This window comes from Nerophis lumbriciformis, linkage group LG39 (genome assembly GCF_033978685.3).
Source record: "Nerophis lumbriciformis linkage group LG39, RoL_Nlum_v2.1, whole genome shotgun sequence".
NCBI lineage: Eukaryota > Metazoa > Chordata > Actinopteri > Syngnathiformes > Syngnathidae > Nerophis > Nerophis lumbriciformis.
The window spans coordinates 23,025,001-23,045,487 of record NC_084586.2 but is presented as its reverse complement, the minus strand read 5'-3'; the positions used below and the strand labels follow the sequence as shown (position 1 = coordinate 23,045,487).

Sequence of the window (20,487 nt, the reverse complement as noted above, 5' to 3'; positions counted from 1 at the left end):
CTCCAAAGCTTCATTCATATGGTTATCACCCGGCCACTACAATAATACTGGGCTTCCAGGCGTAAATTGTTCTGCCTGAAGTTGGTCAACTTGACAGTCTTAGCTACGACCATTAGCCGGGTCGAAAGCATTCTGTGTTGTTAGGATTGCGTGTCCCGCGTTGTTATTCCTCATCGCTCATGCCAAAGCCTCACCAATGTCATGTGGAGTTCACCTCCGCCCAGCATTGTCCGTATAACTGATAGCAGTCTTGTTAGCATTGAGTTGCGCACCGAGCTCCATGTAGTCCTCACTGCTACGTCTTGTTGTTGCTCATGTTAAAGGGTCACCAGAGATGAGGCAGGAGTTGAAGATACACTGCATCTAAAAGTTTTTTCTGCCAAAAGTAGGATCAACTTGATCGTTGCAGTGAAGGTAGGGCCGAGATTTTACTTTACTGTTGTTGGAACGTTTTTTGAGTCAATTTCCCAAGTGGCATTGAAAATTGAAACATTACCTCGAGTTAGTTTCACTGAGTCCGCCCTCAGTCCTGCTCAAGTGATCGCCAAGTGCCGAAGTGCGAAGAGCCGAGTAGGCAACCGGACGTGACGGTAACATAGTGTTGCACCGTTGCGGTCGGTGCCAAAAAAGTACTGAATTCAGTACTCATCTCTATGCCTAAGTACCCAAAAAAGACCATCGTACCCCAAAGGAGGCTTACCTCTAAAAGTGTTCAGAAAAGGTCCAAAATGTACCCTTAGAGTTCAGGGGCAGGGCCAGGGATGCATTCCGAACCTTTTTGGCACTCCATTTATCATTAGGACCCTTTGGGTTCCTTCCAGAACCCCTCCAGAGCCTGAATGGGTCCAATTCGGACATCGTACAAAAAATTGGGTTAGGGTTGGGAAAAAACTTAATGAAATCTTTGGGCACCTCATTGTTCCATGATGATTACAGATGCATCTTTAATTTGAACACGAATATGAGACGCCTCGTTTGGCTGTAACGTGATGCGTCATTTCTCTCCGTAGGCTTCATCTTCATGGGGGAGATCACCCACCGCATGCTGACCGCCACCCAGTACATTGCTCCCCTCATGGCCAACTTCGATCCCAGTTTCTCCCAAAACTCCACTGTTAGGTTCTCAGACAACGGTAAGCATAAGAAAACAACTTGTGTTCGCAAAGGTGGCAAGGTTTGAGCAGGTAATCTGTTTCCAGGTAATCTGTTCGTGGTCCAGTGGGACCAAGTGCGGCTAAAGGAGCGAGAGGCCGAAGGGGCATTTACCTTCCAGGCGGCCCTGCACATAAATGGAACGGTGGTGTTCAACTACAGAGAGGTGCGCTGCTTTTCAACACCCGCTTGTCCCGATTCGGTTGTGATCATCTTGTGTTGCGGCCCAGATCCCGGTGCCAGTAGACACGATCAACTCTATCGAACATCCCGTCAAGGTGGGGCTGTCCGACGCCTTCATGGCGTACCTCCCGTCTGCGGAGGTGTCAGGTCAGCGAATCATCCCGCTCGCTCAGTTTGCAAAGCAGCCGTAGCTTACGCTAAGCATGCGTTTGCCTTGAAGACGCAAAGCAGCGGACCATCTACGAGTATCACCGCGTGGAAATCAACACCACCAAGATCGTCAACGGATCCGCCTTCGAGTTCACTCCGCTGCCCAGTGAGTTGAGAGGTGACGGCGCGCTTAGGTCCCGGCGTTGGCCACTCAGCGTCTCCGTGTCTGTGTCCCCCCCCCTTGCAGCTTGTCCTCAACACACCTCCTGCGAACTCTGCCTGGCGTCCAACCTGACCAGCGGCTGCGGGTGGTGCAACACGCTTCAGCGGTAAACTCTCGCTCTCTTGTTGTTGATCAAGCATCAGGAGAATCTTTCCGTGTCACTTTTTGGGTTTCAGATGCTCCGACGGGATCGACCGTCTGAGGCAAGAGTGGTTGGATTACAACTGTCCTGAAGAGGTGAGAAACTCGACCTCGTTCATAGGCATACACTGTTCCTTTTGAGGAATGTTACGTTCACTGTGCTCAGGCTAAAGGCACATGTGAGGACTACAACTTGCCAGAAGATTCCACCCTCTCCTACAACCACTCCTCACTTTCTCCCTCAACTTCCTTTGCCACGGAGCTGCAGGACGAGCCTGTGACCAGGGGTGAGTTAATAGGGAGTGGCCACCAGAGGGCAGCAATGCCAGGGAAGTGTAGACTACAACAGGTGTTCTTAACCTTTCCACTACAGACGGGCCGGGGGCTTAGCTCAATCAATCAATCAATCAATCAAAGTTTACTTATATAGCCCTAAATCACAAGTGTCTCAAAGGGCTGCACAAGCCACAATGACATCCTCGGCTCAGATCCCACATCAGGGCAAGAAAAAACTCAACCCAATGGGCACAATGAGAAACCTCGGAGGGGACCGCAGATGTGGGGACTCCCCCTCCCCCTGGGCGACTGGTGCAATGGATGTGGAGTGGATCTAGTTAATAATGTGAGAGTCCAGTCCATAGTGGATCTAGTTAATAGTGTGAGAGTCCAGTTCATAGTGGATCTAGTTAATAATGTGAGAGTCCAGTCCATAGTGGATCTAGTTAATAGTGTGAGAGTCCAGTCCATAGTGGATCTAACATAATAGTGTGAGAGTCCAGTCCATAGTGGATCTAACATAATAGTGTGGGAGTCCAGTCCATACTGGATCTAACATAATAGTGTGAGAGCCCAGTCCATAGTGGATTTAACATCATAGTTAGAGTCCAGTCCATAGTGGAGCTAACATAATAGTGTGAGAGTCCAGTCCATAGTGGATCTAACATAATCGTGAGAATCCAGTCCATAGTGGATCTAACATAATAGTGAGAGTCCAGTCCATAGTGGATCTAACATAATAGTGAGAGTCCAGTCCATAGTGGATCAAACATAATAGTGTGAGAGTCCAGTCCATAGTGGATCTAACATAATATTGTGAGAGTCCAGTCCATAGTGGATCTAACATAATAATGTGAGATCCAGTCCATAGTGGATCTAGTTAATAGTGTGAGAGTCCAGTTCATAGTGGATCTAGTTAATAATGTGAGAGTCTAGTCCATAGTGGATCTAGTTAATAGTGTGAGAGTCCAGTCCATAGTGGATCTAACATAATAGTGTGAGAGTCCAGTCCATAGTGGATCTAACATAATAGTGTGGGAGTCCAGTCCATACTGGATCTAACATAATAGTGTGAGAGCCCAGTCCATAGTGGATTTAACATCATAGTTAGAGTCCAGTCCATAGTGGATCTAACATAATAGTGTGAGAGTCCAGTCCATAGTGGATCTAGTTAATAATGTGAGAGTCCAGTCCATAGTGGATCTAACATAATAGTGTGAGAGTCCAGTCCATAGTGGATCTAACATAATAATGTGAGAGTCCAGTCCATAGTGGATCTAGTTAATAATGTGAGAGTCCAGTCCGTAGTGGATTTAATTAATAATGTGAGAGTCCAGTCCATAGTGGGGCCAGCAGAGGATCATTTTGAGTGGAGACAGAGACGTCCCCAACTGATGCACAGAGGAGTGGTCCACCCCGGGTGCCGACTTGGAACAGCTAGCGCACCCTAAATATTAACACTGAATTAGTTTATCTTACCCTCAATTGTCACCCTTAATTCAATAATTATATCTAACTGACTTTCCCTTTAACAGGATAAAACGCCAGCATGTGTTAATCACAAAATCATTATCAAGTCTTTGGTCAGGCTGATTGCAAAAATAAATAGCAAATAAATATTCTGCCAAAGAAGGGACTCAAAAGAACTGATGAAAAATAAATGTACATACAATTAACATAAATATATTCTAACTAAATTATAATAACTGAAGAATAATCATGTATGTTTCTTAACCAAACTGTCATAAAAATGTAAGTGCGAAATAAAAGACAGCTTCACCACTTTGGTCCTAATTTTTGCGCTTAAGAAACTCCTGTTTGTTTGATTTTGTCATTACCGCCACAAGTGGTGGGAAAGTGTATTACAACTGATTATCGCTGCGGCCAATAGGGCTCAAAAGGGCGCAGGATTTTGCGATCTATCGTGGGGCCGCGGTAGCCATTTTTATTGGTTTACATGGCTTTACTGTACATGTGAGAGAGAGCAACAAATTGGGTTAAAATGGATCGATAGATGCTGTTGCGTTTTGGACCAGTTGTTCCTCCCAGGGAATTCAAGTCACAATTTGCTCCCAAGCTCTTTACGACACTTTAAAGCTGAGTTGAAAAACCACCAGAGACAGAATATGTATTTTGTTGTATATTTTCAAAGCTTTGCCAATATACATTTTGAGACCAGTCTAACCCTAGAACATTCTATTGCGCCTCCCCAAAATGGTCTGTCTTCCCAACGCCAAAAACCCCTCTTTCCTTCCCCCTCCCTAGCCATAATACAAGCACAACGTCTCCCTAGCCATAATACATTCCAAAGAACTCAAGGTTACCACACACAGTTTACTTGCTGACAGAGCATCAAGAGAAGAAATGGAAAACACGAGCTGTTTTCAAATATGACTAAGAAATGAAAGAAGTACAACTTAAATTCGGATATATGTAAATATCTGCCTCCGACAATGCAAACTGTACCCTGTTCCAAAGGCTCGCTACTTGGAAAATATAAGTTAAATTGGTGGAATTGATCCACATGAGCACGTCTAACGAACAAGAGATGTAAGTAATATGCCGCCATTGTTGTCAGGTTCAAACACTGATGACATCTATTAAACGAGACAAGAAGCAAAGAAATAAACACAGACAGAATTCAATTTGGCTCAATTGAGGAGAAACGTGGCGACTGTACTCTCTGTACAGTCTTCCACCACGCTCTGGCGAAAGATTGTATGCCACCTCTTTTTATTTGGATTTTCCCTGTTTACATAACAGCTGTTTCTAAAGGAATGGGGAGTATGTAAACAGTCATTGTTTTCGGTCACATTAACACAAAAGGAAAAGATGCCTCGGGCTTGGGCTGGTCCTGGATTCAGCTTGGATCGGTCTTGGATCACAATAGATAACCCCCCCTCCCGTCTCCTCCCATCGTACACAATGGAATTTTCCAAGCCTTTGCTTGGTGCAACAAAGACAACCTCTTGTCTGTTCATTGGGAACTTAGAGAACGGAAAGTTTTTGGATACTTTACATACAATATTTCTGACAATTGTCAAATTTAAACTTGTATATATTTTAGTCCGTTTTTTTACCGGTGAAGATCTCCAGAATGCAAAGTGTGTAAAGGCCCATTGTCTTCCGTTCAAATTGGGCACAATCTATATCTTTGGTCTCTAACGTGTTCCGAGATGGAGTGATGATGCCCGGTCTCGTTTCATAAGCAGATTTCCCTGGAAAAAAAACAAGCCCATTGTTACTTTGAAATACTTTGATCTCTGTGCTACCTCTCTGAAAAGAATACTGTCATTTTTGTGCTTAGCCAAGACTAAAAGTAAACAGACAACATGCTTTTTTCCAAAATACTGTACTTTGTTTGTAGCCCACAGTTAGCTTGGCTAATGCTAACATCCTACTAAATGCTACATGTGAAACAGAATAAAACATGCTTTGACTCAAACTTAGCGGGGTGAAAATGCCGTGAGTAACACCGACATGTACCAGGTGATGGTGTTAAAAGTCATGTTTGATCGTCTCACGGCTGTCATTTTTGTGCTTAGCCAAGACTAAAAGTAAACAAACATGCTTTTTTCCAAAATACTGTACTTTGTTTGTAGCCCACAGTTAGCTTGGCTGACGCTAACATCCTACTAAATGCTACATGTGAAACAGAATAAAAGGCTTTGACTCATACTTAGCGGGGTGAAAATGCCGTAACACCAACATGTACCAGGTGATGGCGTTAAAAGTCATGTTTGATCGTCTCATGGCTGCTATCCAGACTACCTGACTGCCTTGGCTGTTTTCAATCATCAGACTCGGAAATATTTTATTAATCCACAGGCGGAAATTCAAAAGGTGCACTCAAATGGAGTGAAGAGTAATCAGAACCAGAATCAGAATCAGAAATCAATCAATGTTTACTTATATAGCCCTAAATTACGAGTGTCTCAAAGGGCTGCACAAGCCACAACAACATCCTCGGCTCAGATCCCACATCAGGGCAAGGAAAAACTCAACCCATTGGGACAATGACAAACCATGGAGAGGCCCGCAGATGTGGGCCCCTGGGCGACCGCTGCAATGGACGTCGAGTGGATCAGGCATAATATTGTGAGAGTCTAAAATAATAGTGAGGGTCCAGTTCATAGTGGATCTAACATAATAGTAAGAGTCCAGTCCGTAGTGGATCTAGTGTAATAGTGAGAGTCCAGTCCATAGTGGATCTAACATAATAGTAAGAGTCCAGTCCGTAGTGGATCTAACATAAGAGTGAGAGTCCAGTCCATAGTGGATCTAACATAATAGTGTGAGAGTCCAGTCCATAGTGGATCTAACATAATCGTGAGAGTCCAGTTCATAGTGGATCTAACATAATAGTAAGAGTCCAGTCCGTAGTGGATCTAACATAATAGTGTGAGAGTCCAGTCCATAGTGGATCTAACATAATAGTGTGAGAGTCCAGTCCATAGTGGATACAACATAATAGTAAGAGTCCAGTCCATAGTGGATCTAACATAATAGTGAGAGTCCAGTTCATAGTGGATCTAACATAATAGTGAGAGTCCAGTCCATAGTGAATCTAACATAATAGTGTGAGAGTCCAGTCCATAGTGGATCTAACATAATAGTGAGAGTCCAGTTCATAGTGGATCTAACATAATAGTGAGAGTCCAGTCCATAGTGGATCTAACATAATAGTGAGAGTCCAGTTCATAGTGGATCTAACATAAGAGTGAGAGTCCAGTCCATAGTGGATCTAACATAATAGTGTGAGAGTTCAGTCCATAGTGGATCTAACATAATAATGAGAGTCCAGTCCATAGTGGATCTAACATAATAGTGAGAGTTCAGTCCATAGTGGATCTAACATAATAGTGTGAGTCCAGTTCATAGTGGATCTAACATAATAGTAAGAGTCCAGTCCGTAGTGGATCTAACATAATAGTGAGAGTCCAGTCCATAGTGGATCCAACATAATAGTGAGAGTCCAGTCCATAGTGGGGCCAGCAGGAGACCATCCCGAGCAGACACAGGTCAGCAGCGCAGAGACGTCCCCAACTGATGCAAAGACGGGCAGTCCACCCCGGGTCCCGACTTTGGACAGCCAGCGCTTCATCCATGGCCACCGAACCTGTGTCCCCCGCCCCCTCCACGAAGGAGAGGGGGGCAGAGCAGAAAAGAAACGGCAGATCAACTGGTCTAAAAGGGAGGTCTATTTAAAGGCTAGAGTATACAAATGAGTTTTAAGATGGGACTTAAATGCTTCTACTGAGGTAGCATCTCTAACTGTTACCGGGAGGGCATTCCATAGTACTGGAGCCCCAATAGAAAACGCTCTATAGCCACAGACTTTTTTTGGGCTCTGGGAATCACTAATAAGCCGGAGTTCTTTGAACGCAGATTTCTTGCCGGCACATATGGTACAATACAATCGGCAAGATAGGACGGAGCTAGACCGTGTAGTATTTTATACGTAAGTAGTAAAACCTTAAAGTCACATTTTAAGTGCACAGGAAGCCAGTGCAGGTGAGCCAGTATAGGTATATATATATGTATATATGTATATAAAGGTATATACAGTATAGGCGTAATATGATCAAACTTTCTTGTTCTTGTCAAAAGTCTAGCAGCCGCATTTTGTACCAACTGTAATCTTTTAATGCTAGACATAGGGAGACCCCAAAATAATACGTTACAGTAGTCGAGACGAGACGTAACGAACGCATGAATAATGATCTCAGCGTCGCTAGTGGATAAAATAGAACGAATTTTAGCGATATTACGGAGATGAAAGAAGGCCGTTTTAGTAACACTCTTAATGTGTGACTCAAAGGAGAGAGTTGTTTCAGTAACACTCTTAATGTGTGACTCAAAGGAGAGAGTTGGGTGGAAGATAATACCCAGATTCTTTACTGAGTCGCTTTGTGTAATTGTTTGGTTGTCAAATGTTAAGGTGGTATTATTAAATAAATGTCGGTGTTTAGCAGAACCGATAATCAGCATTTCCGTTTTCTTGGCGTTGAGTTGCAAGAAGTTAGCGGACATCCATTGTTTAATTTCATTAAGACACGCCTCCAGCTGACTACAATCCGGCGTGTTGGTCAGCTTTAGGGGCATGTAGAGTTGGCTGTCATCAGCATAACAATGAAAGCTAACACCGTATTTGCGTATGATGTCGCCTAGCGGCAGCATGTAAATACTAAAGAGTGCAGGGCCAAGAACCGAACCCTGAGGAACTCCGCACGTTCCCTCAACATAGTCCGAGGTCACATTATTATGGGAGACGCATTGCATCCTGTCAGTAAGATAAGAGTTAAACCACGACAAAGCTAAGTCTGACATACCAATACGTGTTTTGATACGCTCTAATAAAATATTATGATCGACAGTATCGAAAGCAGCGCTAAGATCAAGAAGCAGCAACATAGATGACGCATCAGAATCCATCGTTAGCAGTAGATCATTAGTCATTTTTGCGAGGGCTGTCTCCGTAGAGTGATTTGCCCTGAAACCGGATTGAAAAGGTTCACAGAGATTGTTAGACACTAAGTGTTCATTTAGCTGCTGTGCGACAATTTTTTCGAGGATTTTCGAAATAAAGGGAAGGTGGGACACCGGTCGGTAGTTTACCATGAGGTCAGGATCAAGGTTATGTGGTCTTTCTAAAAGAGAAGAATGCAGACTGTCCTTTCTGCACCGTTGAACCCAGATCCCCGGGAGGGCTCAACGATAACGGAGACCACGGCCATCATCGCAGGCGTGCTGGCCGCCCTGATCCTGCTGGTAGCGCTGACCCTCCTGGCCGTGTACTGCATCAACACCCACCCCACGCTGGCGCCACCGTTCTACCTCATGCAGGTGAGCACGTCTCCTCGACCTTTTCGGCCGTCTTGCCGCCATGCCACCGCGCACCTGACCGCCGCTGTCCCCCGCCGCAGCGACGCAGCAACAGCTACTGGCCCGCCATGAAGTTCCGCAACCAGGAGTGCCAGTCCGGCGAGGTGGAGCTCGGGGGCCACGAAAAGGAAGGCTTCATCGAGGCGGAACAGTGCTGCTGAGGCTCCAACAGTGCTAAAGAGCGCCATCTTGAGGACGGCATGGCTTTTTTTTTTCCTCTTGTCACATTTTGGAGGAGAAAAGTGTTTCAAAAGGGAAGTCAGGGAGTGAGTAAACATTGCCTTCATACTGTATCGTACACTTCCTAACCCATTGTTGTTTGTGGAGGAGTTACATGATATATAACTAATGATCCTGGGAATGTATCCGCTTGTTTTCTGGGTGTCATTTCCTGTTCTAATGTCTTTTAATAATAAAAAACTGAATAATATTAACAATTCTGACTGCTTTCTGGTGTCTTACGCGGAGGAAGAAAACATTACTACAACTGGAAAGTAGATGGCTGAGTAGGTATTCCGAGAAGTTGGCACAGTTGGGACGAGGGCTAGACTACTGCAACGCACTTCTTGTCGGGATCCCCAGCAAGAACACCCACAAGCTACAATACATACAGAATTGTGCTGCTAGGATCCTGATGAGAGTGCGGAAATATGACCATATCACACCAACTCTCAAATCCTTTCACTGGCTTCCTGTTCCACTCAGGATTGAATACAAAGTCTCCCTACTAACCCACCAGTGACTTCATGGAAATGCTCCCGTCTACCTCAAAGAACTACTCACCCCCAAATCCTCCACACGACACCTCCGCTCCGGACAGGCTAACCTCCTCTAACCTCTGAGGACAAAGCTACGAACAGTCTGTGGAACGCTCTCCCTGACCACCTGAGGGCACCACAGACTGTGGATGCTTTTAAAAAAGGCTTAAAAACCCTTATTTTTAAAAAAGCCTTTTTTTAGATACATGCAAACTAGTTTTAGCTATTTGGCTGTTCTAGTTCTTATTTTATTTATTTTTTTATTATCTTTTACTCAATGTAAAGTGCTTTTTACAAATAAAATCTATTATTATTATTATTATGGGAACTGGCGAGAACGACACAATGGTATTTTTCTTAATATGAAAAAGACTTCTTGAAGTAAGCCTTTTGCGTATTGAGCGGAGTAAGTGCAGGCTCTCTTAGGGTCGGGCTAATAAAACGATATAAATATATATCGTAATGGATGCATAATCCATATCAATATAAAATATGTTGTATAAAATATTTTGTATGTATTTATGAAGCACGATTCGTTTCATGAAGTCACTCACGTTTTGGGAAGCCAGGAAGCAGGAACCAGTGTGGTTGCGCCATCTTTCTGTCTCGCTGTAGATTCTCTGCATGGGGTGAAAAGTGGAGCTGGGATATCTTGATGCATCAACTTAATAACAAAAACTTGTCTTTAGTTCTGTTGGTTTTAAAGCAGACGGTGCAGCAACTGTCACTCCCAATGTGTCGGTTTGATGAGTCGCTCCCGAAACTAGTCTGTGTAGTGTTCAATAGCTTATACACTACTACCATCTAGTGTCTCAAATCTGCGACAATCTACAAATCTACTTTCATTATTTGCCTTAGCCGCGTTAATTAATCCTACCTGGCTACCAGACACCTCAGCTACTGATAAATAGCACCCTTGGTACGTTGGAAATTGTTTCACTGTATTTATTGGAAGGCTTAAATAAGTCATAAAACAATCAATAATTATCATTCAATATAAAAAAAAATATAGATCGTGATATAGTTTTCAGCCTTAGCCTCTTTCCCATGCACTTTCAAGCGGTAAAAAAATAAAAGGAAAATAATTCAGTCTGCATCACTTTTCTATTGTACACACAGTCTGAGTAAATCACACGCTCACTAATAGTTTCACATGTTGCACACATTATTTAGTGTGTGGTCTTTGGATCTCAGTGAATCAGGCCTTTACTGTAGCTGAAAGGTAAATGAAGAAGGCAATGTTACTTCTGTATTCCCACAGAATAGAGCAGCGTGCACACGTGACGCCCCTTCTTATTTCTGACTGCCCCCTCATGTATGCCGGCCAAATTTGTCAAGACCAATGCGGACCCCCAGTCAAAAAGGTTGGACACCCCTGATGGTGAGGTTTGGTCTTTGAAAGTAAAACAATAAAAAACAAATATATGATTTATGTCGAACATGGGTCATTTTAGTAGAATGTATTAATTAGGGCCCGCATGGCCCATTGCATAAGGACTCCCACAGGGAGTCCTTATGCGATGGGACATAAGGACCTATTGAATTTGTAAGGTTTTAGGCAACTTCAGGCAACGTGGATCCTGTGCCTCTCCTGTCTTCCTCCAGACTCTGGGACCTCCATTTCCAAAGGAAATGCAAAATTTGCATGGTTGGGTGATGGTTTGGGGTGCCATGTCATCTGCTGGTGTCGGTCCACTCTGTTTCCTGAGATCCAGGGTCAACGCAGCAGTCTACCAGCAAGTTTTAGAGCACTTCATGCTTCCTGCTGCTGACCTGCTCTATGGAGATGGAGATTTCAAGTTCCAACAGGACTTGGCGCTTGCACACAGCGCAAAATCTACCCGTGCCTGGTTTACGGACCATGGTATTTCTGTTCTAAATTGGCCCGCCAACTCCCCTGACCTTAGCCCCATAGAAAATCTGTGGGGTATTGTGAAAAGGAAGATGCAGAATGCCAGACCCAAAAACGCAGAAGAGTTGAAGGCCACTATCAGAGCAACCTGGGCTCTCATAACACCTGAGCAGTGCCAGAAACTCATCGACTCCATGCCACGCCGCATTAACGCAGTAATTGAGGCAAAAGGAGCTCCAACCAAGTATTGAGTATTGTACATGCTCATATTTTTCATTTTCATACTTTTCAGTTGGCCAACATTTCTAAAAATCCCTTTTTTGTATTAGCCTTAAGTAATATTCTAATTTTGTGACACACGGAATTTGGGATTTTCATTTGTTGCCACTTCAAATCATCAAAATTCAATGAAATAAACATTTGAATGCATCAGTCTGTGTGCAATGAATAAATATAATGTACAAGTTACACCTTTTGAATGCAATTACTGAAAGAAATCAAGTTTTTCAAAATATTCTAATTTACTGGCTTTTACCTGTATGTCTTATTTTAAAAATTTTTATGAGCGAGACATTTCCACCAAAATTGAGGGAAGCCCGAAAGATGCAAAAAAATATATATTTATACCGTAATGGTTTTGAAAATGAGGATATAATGTCTTTTACTGTCACTATATAAAAGCAGTTCCTTATGTGGTGCAGACATGCCAAATAAAAATAAAAAAGTACAAATAAAGGTATAACAGGTGCATTGTTCTAACGATATACACTTCATGTCGTATGGGTTATGGCACATTCCATAAAAAATACAAATTATGACGACAGAAGTGGTATTTTTACGTAAAAGAAGTATATGTGACGTTTGGAGCCTTTTTTTTATAAGAAATTAAAAAAAGAGGGGGCACCCGGATTTGAACCGGGGACCTCTTGATCTGCAGTCAAATGCTCTACCACTGAGCTATACCCCCGATGATGACTCCTTGGCGGTAAATAAAATATTTAAACAATAAAATATAACGATGTGATACTCTGTCTTGTTATTATACCGAATATTATTCAAACATATCCAAAAAATATGATTTACTCCGCTCTGCAACCTCCAGGTTCAATACAGACAAAATGGCAGCTTGATGAGGACGACATGTAGTACCTCACAGCGTCCAGCAGAGGCTGCTACAACGCAGCCCGACGCACATACTGATCCAAATCGGGAATATTACGAGGAGCAAATCACTCGGCGGACTTTGACTCGCGTGTTTTGAAAGCACGTTTGAGACCAAACAAAGCACACTTACTTGTAAATGACAAAGTGTCTGTTTAAGATGACAAAAGTGACGTTTAAGAGAGGCGACGCTCGCTTCAAGCAGACTCCGCCCCCAGTGACGTCACGCCTGCATTAAAGCCACGCTCGCAGGAGGTCAGCTGACTTGTTGCCGCATCGTCGTCGTCATCGTCAACTTTCATTCTTCTTCTCAACTTCTCATCTTGTCCTGCGGGAGCGAGGATGAATCCAACCTGCGGAAGATGCAGCAAGGCAGTTTATCCCACCGAGAAAGTCAACTGCCTGGACAAGGTGACGTCACACTCTCCTCTTTCACGGTGCACAGTCTGAACGGTCGTACCGCGGGAAGAAAAAAAAGTGACACAATAAACGTTAAGTGTGTAAAAATTTAAGCAGAAATTTTATTGCAATTCTATTTCACATACGTGCTGCTCAAATCAAACTGATCAAAATAATTATTCAATACTTCCAAAAAAAATGACAGATGGACGTAGAAAGACGTCGTGGAATTTATAGATGGGACCAAAGTTCATTTTTAGCTTTTTTTTTCTATTTTATCTTTTTAAGTCGTGTTTATGCTGGACTTTTACCAGGCGTCTTCATTAGGTACTAGAGATGCGCGGTTTGTGGACACAACCGCGGAGTCCGCGGATTATCCGCGGATCGGGTGGATGAAATTAAAAAAAATAAGATTTTATCCGCGCTCGGGTTGGGTCGGGTGGATTAATTAGATATATATATATTTTTTTTTTTTTTTTTTTTTTTTTGCGGGTGGCAGTTAAACCTATTGGGGAATATATACAGGTAAAAGCCAGTAAATTAGAATATTTTGAAAAACTTGATTTATTTCAGTAATTGCATTCAAAAGGTGTAACTTGTACATTATATTTATTCATTGCACACAGACTGATGCATTCAAATGTTTATTTCATTTAATTTTGATGATTTGAAGTGGCAACAAATGAAATTCCGTGTGTCACAAAATTAGAATATTACTTAAGGCTAATACAAAAAAGGGATTTTTAGAAATGTTGGCCAACTGAAAAGTATGAAAATGAAAAATATGAGCATGTACAATACTCAATACTTGGTTGGAGCTCCTTTTGCCTCAATTACTGCGTTAATGCGGCGTGGCATGGAGTCGATGAGTTTCTGGCACTGCTCAGGTGTTATGAGAGCCCAGGTTGCTCTGATAGTGGCCTTCAACTCTTCTGCGTTTTTGGGTCTGGCATTCTGCATCTTCCTTTTCACAATACCCCACAGATTTTCTATGGGGCTAAGGTCAGGGGAGTTGGCGGGCCAATTTAGGACAGAAATACCATGGTCCGTAAACCAGGCACGGGTAGATTTTGCGCTGTGTGCAGGCGCCAAGTCCTGTTGGAACTTGAAATCTCCATCTCCATAGAGCAGGTCAGCAGCAGGAAGCATGAAGTGCTCTAAAACTTGCTGGTAGACGGCTGCGTTGACCCTGGATCTCAGGAAACAGAGTGGACCGACACCAGCAGATGACATGGCACCCCAAACCATCACCCAACCATGCAAATTTTGCATTTCTTTTGGAAATCGAGGTCCCAGAGTCTGGAGGAAGACAGGAGAGGCACAGGATCCACGTTGCCTGAAGTCTAGTGTAAAGTTTCCACCATCAGTGATGGTTTGGGGTGCCATGTCATCTGCTGGTGTCGGTCCACTCTGTTTCCTGAGATCCAGGGTCAACGCAGCCGTCTACCAGCAAGTTTTAGAGCACTTCATGCTTCCTGCTGCTGACCTGCTCTATGGAGATGGAGATTTCAAGTTCCAACGGGACTTGGCGCCTGCACACAGCGCAAAATCTACCCGTGCCTGGTTTACGGACGATGGTATTTCTGTTCTAAATTGGCCCGCCAACTCCCCTGACCTTAGCCCCGTAGAAAATCTGTGGGGTATTGTGAAAAGGAAGATGCAGAATGCCAGACCCAAAAACGCAGAAGAGTTGAAGGCCACTATCAGAGCAACCTGGGCTCTCATAACACCTGAGCAGTGCCAGAAACTCATCGACTCCATGCCACGCCGCATTAACGCAGTAATTGAGGCAAAAGGAGCTCCAACCAAGTATTGAGTATTGTACATGCTCATATTTTTCATTTTCATACTTTTCAGTTGGCCAACATTTCTAAAAAATCCCTTTTTTGTATTAGCCTTAAGTAATATTCTAATTTTGTGACACACGGAATTTTGGATTTTCATTTGTTGCCACTTCAAATCATCAAAATTAAATGAAATAAACATTTGAATGCATCAGTCTGTGTGCAATGAATAAATATAATGTACAAGTTACACCTTTTGAATGCAATTACTGAAATAAATCAAGTTTTTCAAAATATTCTAATTTACTGGCTTTTACCTGTATACATAGTTAAATGTTGTTACCCACATACGAAAAACGAGCAGGCACCTGCAGCATATGCCACAACAGAAGAAAGAAAAAGAAAAGAGATGGACACTTTTACGGAGCGGAGAAGGGACGCCTCGCCGGGGTCCGGGACCGAGGCCCCTTCCCCCGAGAGGGCCCCACCGGGAGCCGTAGCTGAAGCGATCCGCGAGAAGGGCCCGACGCACGTCCAGGGTCACTACCGCGCCCACCGCACCGACACCCCGCCTCGTCCGCCTTCGCCGCGGCCGGCGTCACGCGCAGCAGGTAAGCAGCTTACCTGCCCGCCACCCCCGTGGCCGGGGGCTCGTAACAGGGGTCACTCCGCGCGCTCCGCCCGCGCAGCTTACCTGCCCGCCACCCCTGTTGCCGGGGGCGCGTAACAGGGGTCACTCCGCGCGCAGTGCGCTCACGAAAGGGGTGGGGCTCACCCTGGTTGATATAGAGAGCAGGACGGTGGCCATGGAAGTCGGAACCCGCTAAGGAGTGTGTAACAACCCACCTGCCGAATCAACTAGCCCTGAAAATGGATGGCGCTGGAGCGTCGGGCCCATATACCCGGCCGTCGCCGGCAGCGAGACGCGCTTGGAGGTGCGCTCAGCGCGGCTCCCATGTGATTGCGCACTGGTGTGCGTCTGGGTCGTGACAGCGTGGCACGCGAAAGTCTGTGCTGCGTTGGATCAGTCTCCTTTCTTTAACAGGCAAAAGCTTTATAACCTCAGTGAGGTTATAAAGCTTGCGCACCAAACACGAAGCAAGGCCATGGTGCAGGAGAACAAAGGACTTCTTTCATTTAAGGTTTGTGATAAACCATCAAACTCATTCGTTAAAAGGACTCTATAAAAAGTTAAAGTTAAAGTTAAAGTACCAATGATTGTCACACACACACTAGGTGTGGCGAGATTATTCTCTGCATTTGACCCATCACCCTTGATCACCCCCTGGGAGGTGAGGGGAGCAGTGGGCAGCAGCGGAGGCCGCGCCCAGGAATCATTTTGGTGATTTAACCCCCAATTCCAACCCTTGATGCTGAGTGCCAAGCAGGGAGGTAATGGGTCCCATTTTTATAGTCTTTGGTATGACTCGGCCGGGGTTTGAACTCACAACCTACCGATCTCAGGGCGGACACTCTAACCAAGTAATATAAAGCGAATTTTTCTGGACATTATCATGCAAGAAAAGTTTATTTTTGGGACCGCGATCACCGCGTAATGATTTTTAAAGGTTGCATTACAAACATTTAACTGTCCCATGTGATCAGCCAGTGCGATTGGAAGACCATGCTCAATTATTGCCTCCGTAAATAAAACTTCGGCATTTATCACATCCAAAGAATCTGTTTGGGCGACGAAAAACGTTGAAAGTTTTCCACTTGTATCGCTAGCAACGGCATTAGACTTGTGTTTTTTTGTCCCAACGTGGTCTTTTACATCGCTAATTCCTCCGTGTCCGATCGAAAAATCTTGTCTGCACAAGGTGCAATTCGCGTAGTTTTCACCCTTTTTTTTTTTTTAATTAATGAAAAACCCGGAATAGGTTGATGAAAACCGTACGAATTACGGGAAAACCGGAGTAGTTGGCAGGCTCACTAATGCCTTGCATCATCTATATTAGATCGGGCGGATGGCGGGCGGGTGCAGTTCTGATCAAACGTTACATCGGGTGGATGGCGGATGGTTGACGACTTTCTGACGCGGTTGCGGATGAAATAAATTGCCTATCCGCGCATCTCTATTAGGTACACAAAGTAGCCTCTTTTTCTCCGGACGAATTATAAATATAAAATATTTCTAACAATTGTCAGCCAAGAAAGGTAATGATAATAATCATTTAAAAAAAACTTTTTTTATTTCATTTGTTCCCATTGAAATATAATAATAATAAACTTAATTTGGTTCAATAACATGGATACACAATTTATAGACCTAATATGAATGGAATAAAATGATATGAAATATAAAAAAAATACATTGCTATAGTAAATATTATTTTAGCTTTATTTCAAACATGCACATATCATGACATATTTCACATATTTACATTTTCTCCTTACAACATGTCCAACGAAAAGGAGTAGGAAGAAACTAATTTGATCCTACCCCTTTTCCATTTCTGAGCAATTACTCACACGTTTGTGCGTTTTTTTTCTTCTAATTTTTTAAATGAAGAATAAACTTTTGTCTTCAACAAATCAACATGAAAATAAGTCCTAAATGTCCGTGTAATATTCCATAAATATTTTTGGGAACACAAAAATCAATAAAAAAAATATTTGATTTGGCAAATATAATAATATGTACATTTGATATGAAGTGAATCATTGTCATCTGCACTAGTGCGGAACTGTTTAGGATATTTTGACGCTTTATTTAGCTCGATAAGAGGCTAAATTACTTCAAAAAAACAATCTGTCATTAAAGCTGTGTCAGGTTTAAACACTGATGACATCTATTAAACAGACAAGAAGCAAGGAATCATGCAGAGACAGAGTTCAATTTCCAACCAACGCTCTAAGGCACAGCCCACGTGCTCCTCTATTTATTCGGGAGGTCCCTGGTTACATCACTGAGGCTGCTTCTGAAGGAAGGGGGGTCATTTCAGCAGCCCCAGTTAGACACAATATATGATTATTCAGAAATGGAAATGTGCTGACACTCGTGATATCGCCCTGTCTCTGCTTTGTCTGCGTCACGGCACTCGATGTTCGCCCTTGGCAGTCAAACACAAACACTGATATGAGACGACTCGCAATCTTGGATTGCAAGTTGTCCCTTTGCACAGATATAAAAGTACAACTTCAGCACAATTGATAATAACTAGAGCAACGGCCTTTAAGCATAACAGTTGTGTGATAACGTATACATAATTATTCTAACATTTCCCTCCTGTTTATCACATAACTTCCCCAGAATCTTCTTATCCCTAATAACTTCTTCTTGCGATTTTCAGTTAATAGTTCATTTCCCTAGGGCCAAGTTATGTTTACACTCAGAGTTCAACATCATTTTATTTGTATTTTTATATATAGTCATAACTTATACATAATTATTCTAACATTTCCCTCCTGTTTATCACATAACTTCCCCAGAATCTTCTTATCCCTAATAACTTCTTCTTGCGATTTTCAGTTAATAGTTCATTTCCCTAGGGCTAAGTTATGTTTACACTCAGAGTTCAACATCATTTTATTTGTATTTTTATATATAGTCATAACTTATACATAATTATTCTAACAGCTGCAAGCAGCGAAGGACAATGCGACTCTGGGTGCGTTAGCGAGTCGGCGGGCCCGCCGTCAAAATTTCGTAAAGATCGAAATATGTGACCTGGTATGATTTTCTATCACAAAGGGCCGATCTTGGGTGTCGCTAAGCCAAACATAAATGCTAACATTAGCATGCTAACAGTAAAAATGCGTCACAAACCAAGATATGCGACTCTGTGGCATACCGCTAAAAATGCTAGCATGCTAATGTTAACTTGTTAACAGTTAGCACATGTCAAGTGCCATGTTAGATTTCAACTGCAGAATTAGCTACAAAAGTTAGTATGTGTCAAATATCCAATTATACGACTCTGAGGCATACAGCTAAAAAAAAAAAAGTTTAGCGTGTGTCAAAAGTATCATTTTGTAGCAATTTGAGGTGTTCCGCTGGAAAAATGGCTAAAAAATAAGCTAACATGCTAAAGTTGCAAAGCAAGAGAATGTTTAGAAAAGTCAATAGTGTGAAGGAGCAAGGTCCTGCCTTATGGTATTTCATTGACATTTGATATAACATTCATGCAACAACTACGTAATTGATTAACTCCGACTTAAAGAAGTTGAAGAACTTATTGTGGTGTTAGCATTTAGTGTACGTAATATGTACTATACTGTGCAAACTGTACACTTTCATATCGTGGATTCTCTTCCTTTGCAATCTACTTATAAAAGTTTCAATCAATCAATCAATCAATGCTATTTTAACTGACCCTTTTTTTTACCCAGAATGCAACAGGACAATTCAAATGGCTGCCAGTGTGTAGCTATGATGCTAGGCTCTGTTTGTTTTTGGCTCATTTTTGGAGTGAAAATCAATGCTTTGTTTTGTTTCTCTTAATACAAATACATGACCTGATTGTTTGAAAAACAGATAAATGCCAATAGAAAAAAAATGCAAAAAAATAATTTTAAAGCCATGATTGCAGGAAGTAAACTATTTAGTGACTCTGCCCTGACTTGTTCTCTTAATCATTGCTTAGTTAAATTTAAAATATAAACTATTGTGCATCGGTTGGGAACATCTCTGCGCTGCTGACCCGTCTCCGCTCGGGATGGTTTCCTGCTGACCCCACTATGGACTGGACTCTTACTATTATGTTAGATCCACTATGGACTGGACTCTCACTATTATGTTGGATCCACTATGGACTGGACTCTTACTATTATGTTAGATCCACTATGGACTGGACTCTTACTATTATGTTAGATCCACTATGGACTGGACTCTTATTATTATGTTAGATCCACTATGGACTGGACTCTCACACTATTATGTTAGATCTACTATGGACTGGACTCTCACACTATTATGTTAGATCCACTATGGACTGGACTCTCACTATTATGTTAGATCCACTATGGACTGGACTCTTACTATTATGTTAGATCCACTATGGACTGGACTCTCACTATTATGTTAGATCCACTATGGACTGGACTCTTACTATTATGTTGGATCCACTATGGACTGGACTCTCACTATTATGTTGGATCCACTATGGACTGGACTCTCTCACTATTATGTTAGATCCACTATGGACTGGACTCTCACTATTATGTTAGATCCACTATGGACTGGACTCTTACTATTATGTTAGATCCACTATGGACTGGACTCTCACTATTATGTTAGATCCACTATGGACTGGACTCTTACTATTATGTTAGAGCCACTATGGACTGGACTCTTACTATTATGTTGGATCCACTATGGACTGGACTCTCACAATATTATGTCAGACCCACTCGACATCCATTGCTTTCGGTCTCCCCTAGAGGGGGGGGTTACCCACATATGCGGTCCTCTCCAAGGTTTCTCATAGTCATTCACATCGACGTCCCACTGGGGTGAGTTTTTTCCTTGCCCTTATGTGGGCTCTGTACCGAGGATGTGGTTGTGGCTTGTGCAGCCCTTTG

General features: G+C 42.9%; 2 protein-coding genes and 1 non-coding gene across 3 annotated transcripts in view; 2 read left to right on the top strand and 1 right to left on the bottom strand.

Annotated features, from left to right (window-relative positions):
- Nucleotides 1-9,428, top strand: part of LOC133577722 (plexin domain-containing protein 1-like) — a 34,687-nt gene extending 25,259 nt beyond the window's left edge. The window contains exons 5-13 of the mRNA XM_061931708.2: nt 1,011-1,133; nt 1,200-1,318; nt 1,383-1,482; nt 1,556-1,651; nt 1,733-1,814; nt 1,885-1,945; nt 2,016-2,136; nt 8,823-8,971; nt 9,052-9,428. Coding sequence (XP_061787692.1) covers nt 1,011-1,133; nt 1,200-1,318; nt 1,383-1,482; nt 1,556-1,651; nt 1,733-1,814; nt 1,885-1,945; nt 2,016-2,136; nt 8,823-8,971; nt 9,052-9,171 — 971 coding nt within the window. The 3' untranslated portion in view covers nt 9,172-9,428. The remainder of the gene's footprint in view (nt 1-1,010; nt 1,134-1,199; nt 1,319-1,382; nt 1,483-1,555; nt 1,652-1,732; nt 1,815-1,884; nt 1,946-2,015; nt 2,137-8,822; nt 8,972-9,051) is intronic.
- Nucleotides 9,429-12,515: 3,087 nt separating this feature from the next.
- trnac-gca (transfer RNA cysteine (anticodon GCA)) lies at nt 12,516-12,587 on the bottom strand. The gene has a single exon. It is a non-coding gene; the product is annotated as a tRNA-Cys (tRNA).
- A 370-nt stretch (nt 12,588-12,957) lies between these two features.
- Nucleotides 12,958-20,487, top strand: part of LOC133577723 (LIM and SH3 domain protein 1-like) — a 41,907-nt gene continuing 34,377 nt past the window's right edge. Inside the window, exon 1 of the mRNA XM_061931709.2 lies at nt 12,958-13,192. Within this exon, the coding sequence (XP_061787693.2) occupies nt 13,124-13,192 (69 nt within the window). The 5' untranslated portion in view covers nt 12,958-13,123. The remainder of the gene's footprint in view (nt 13,193-20,487) is intronic.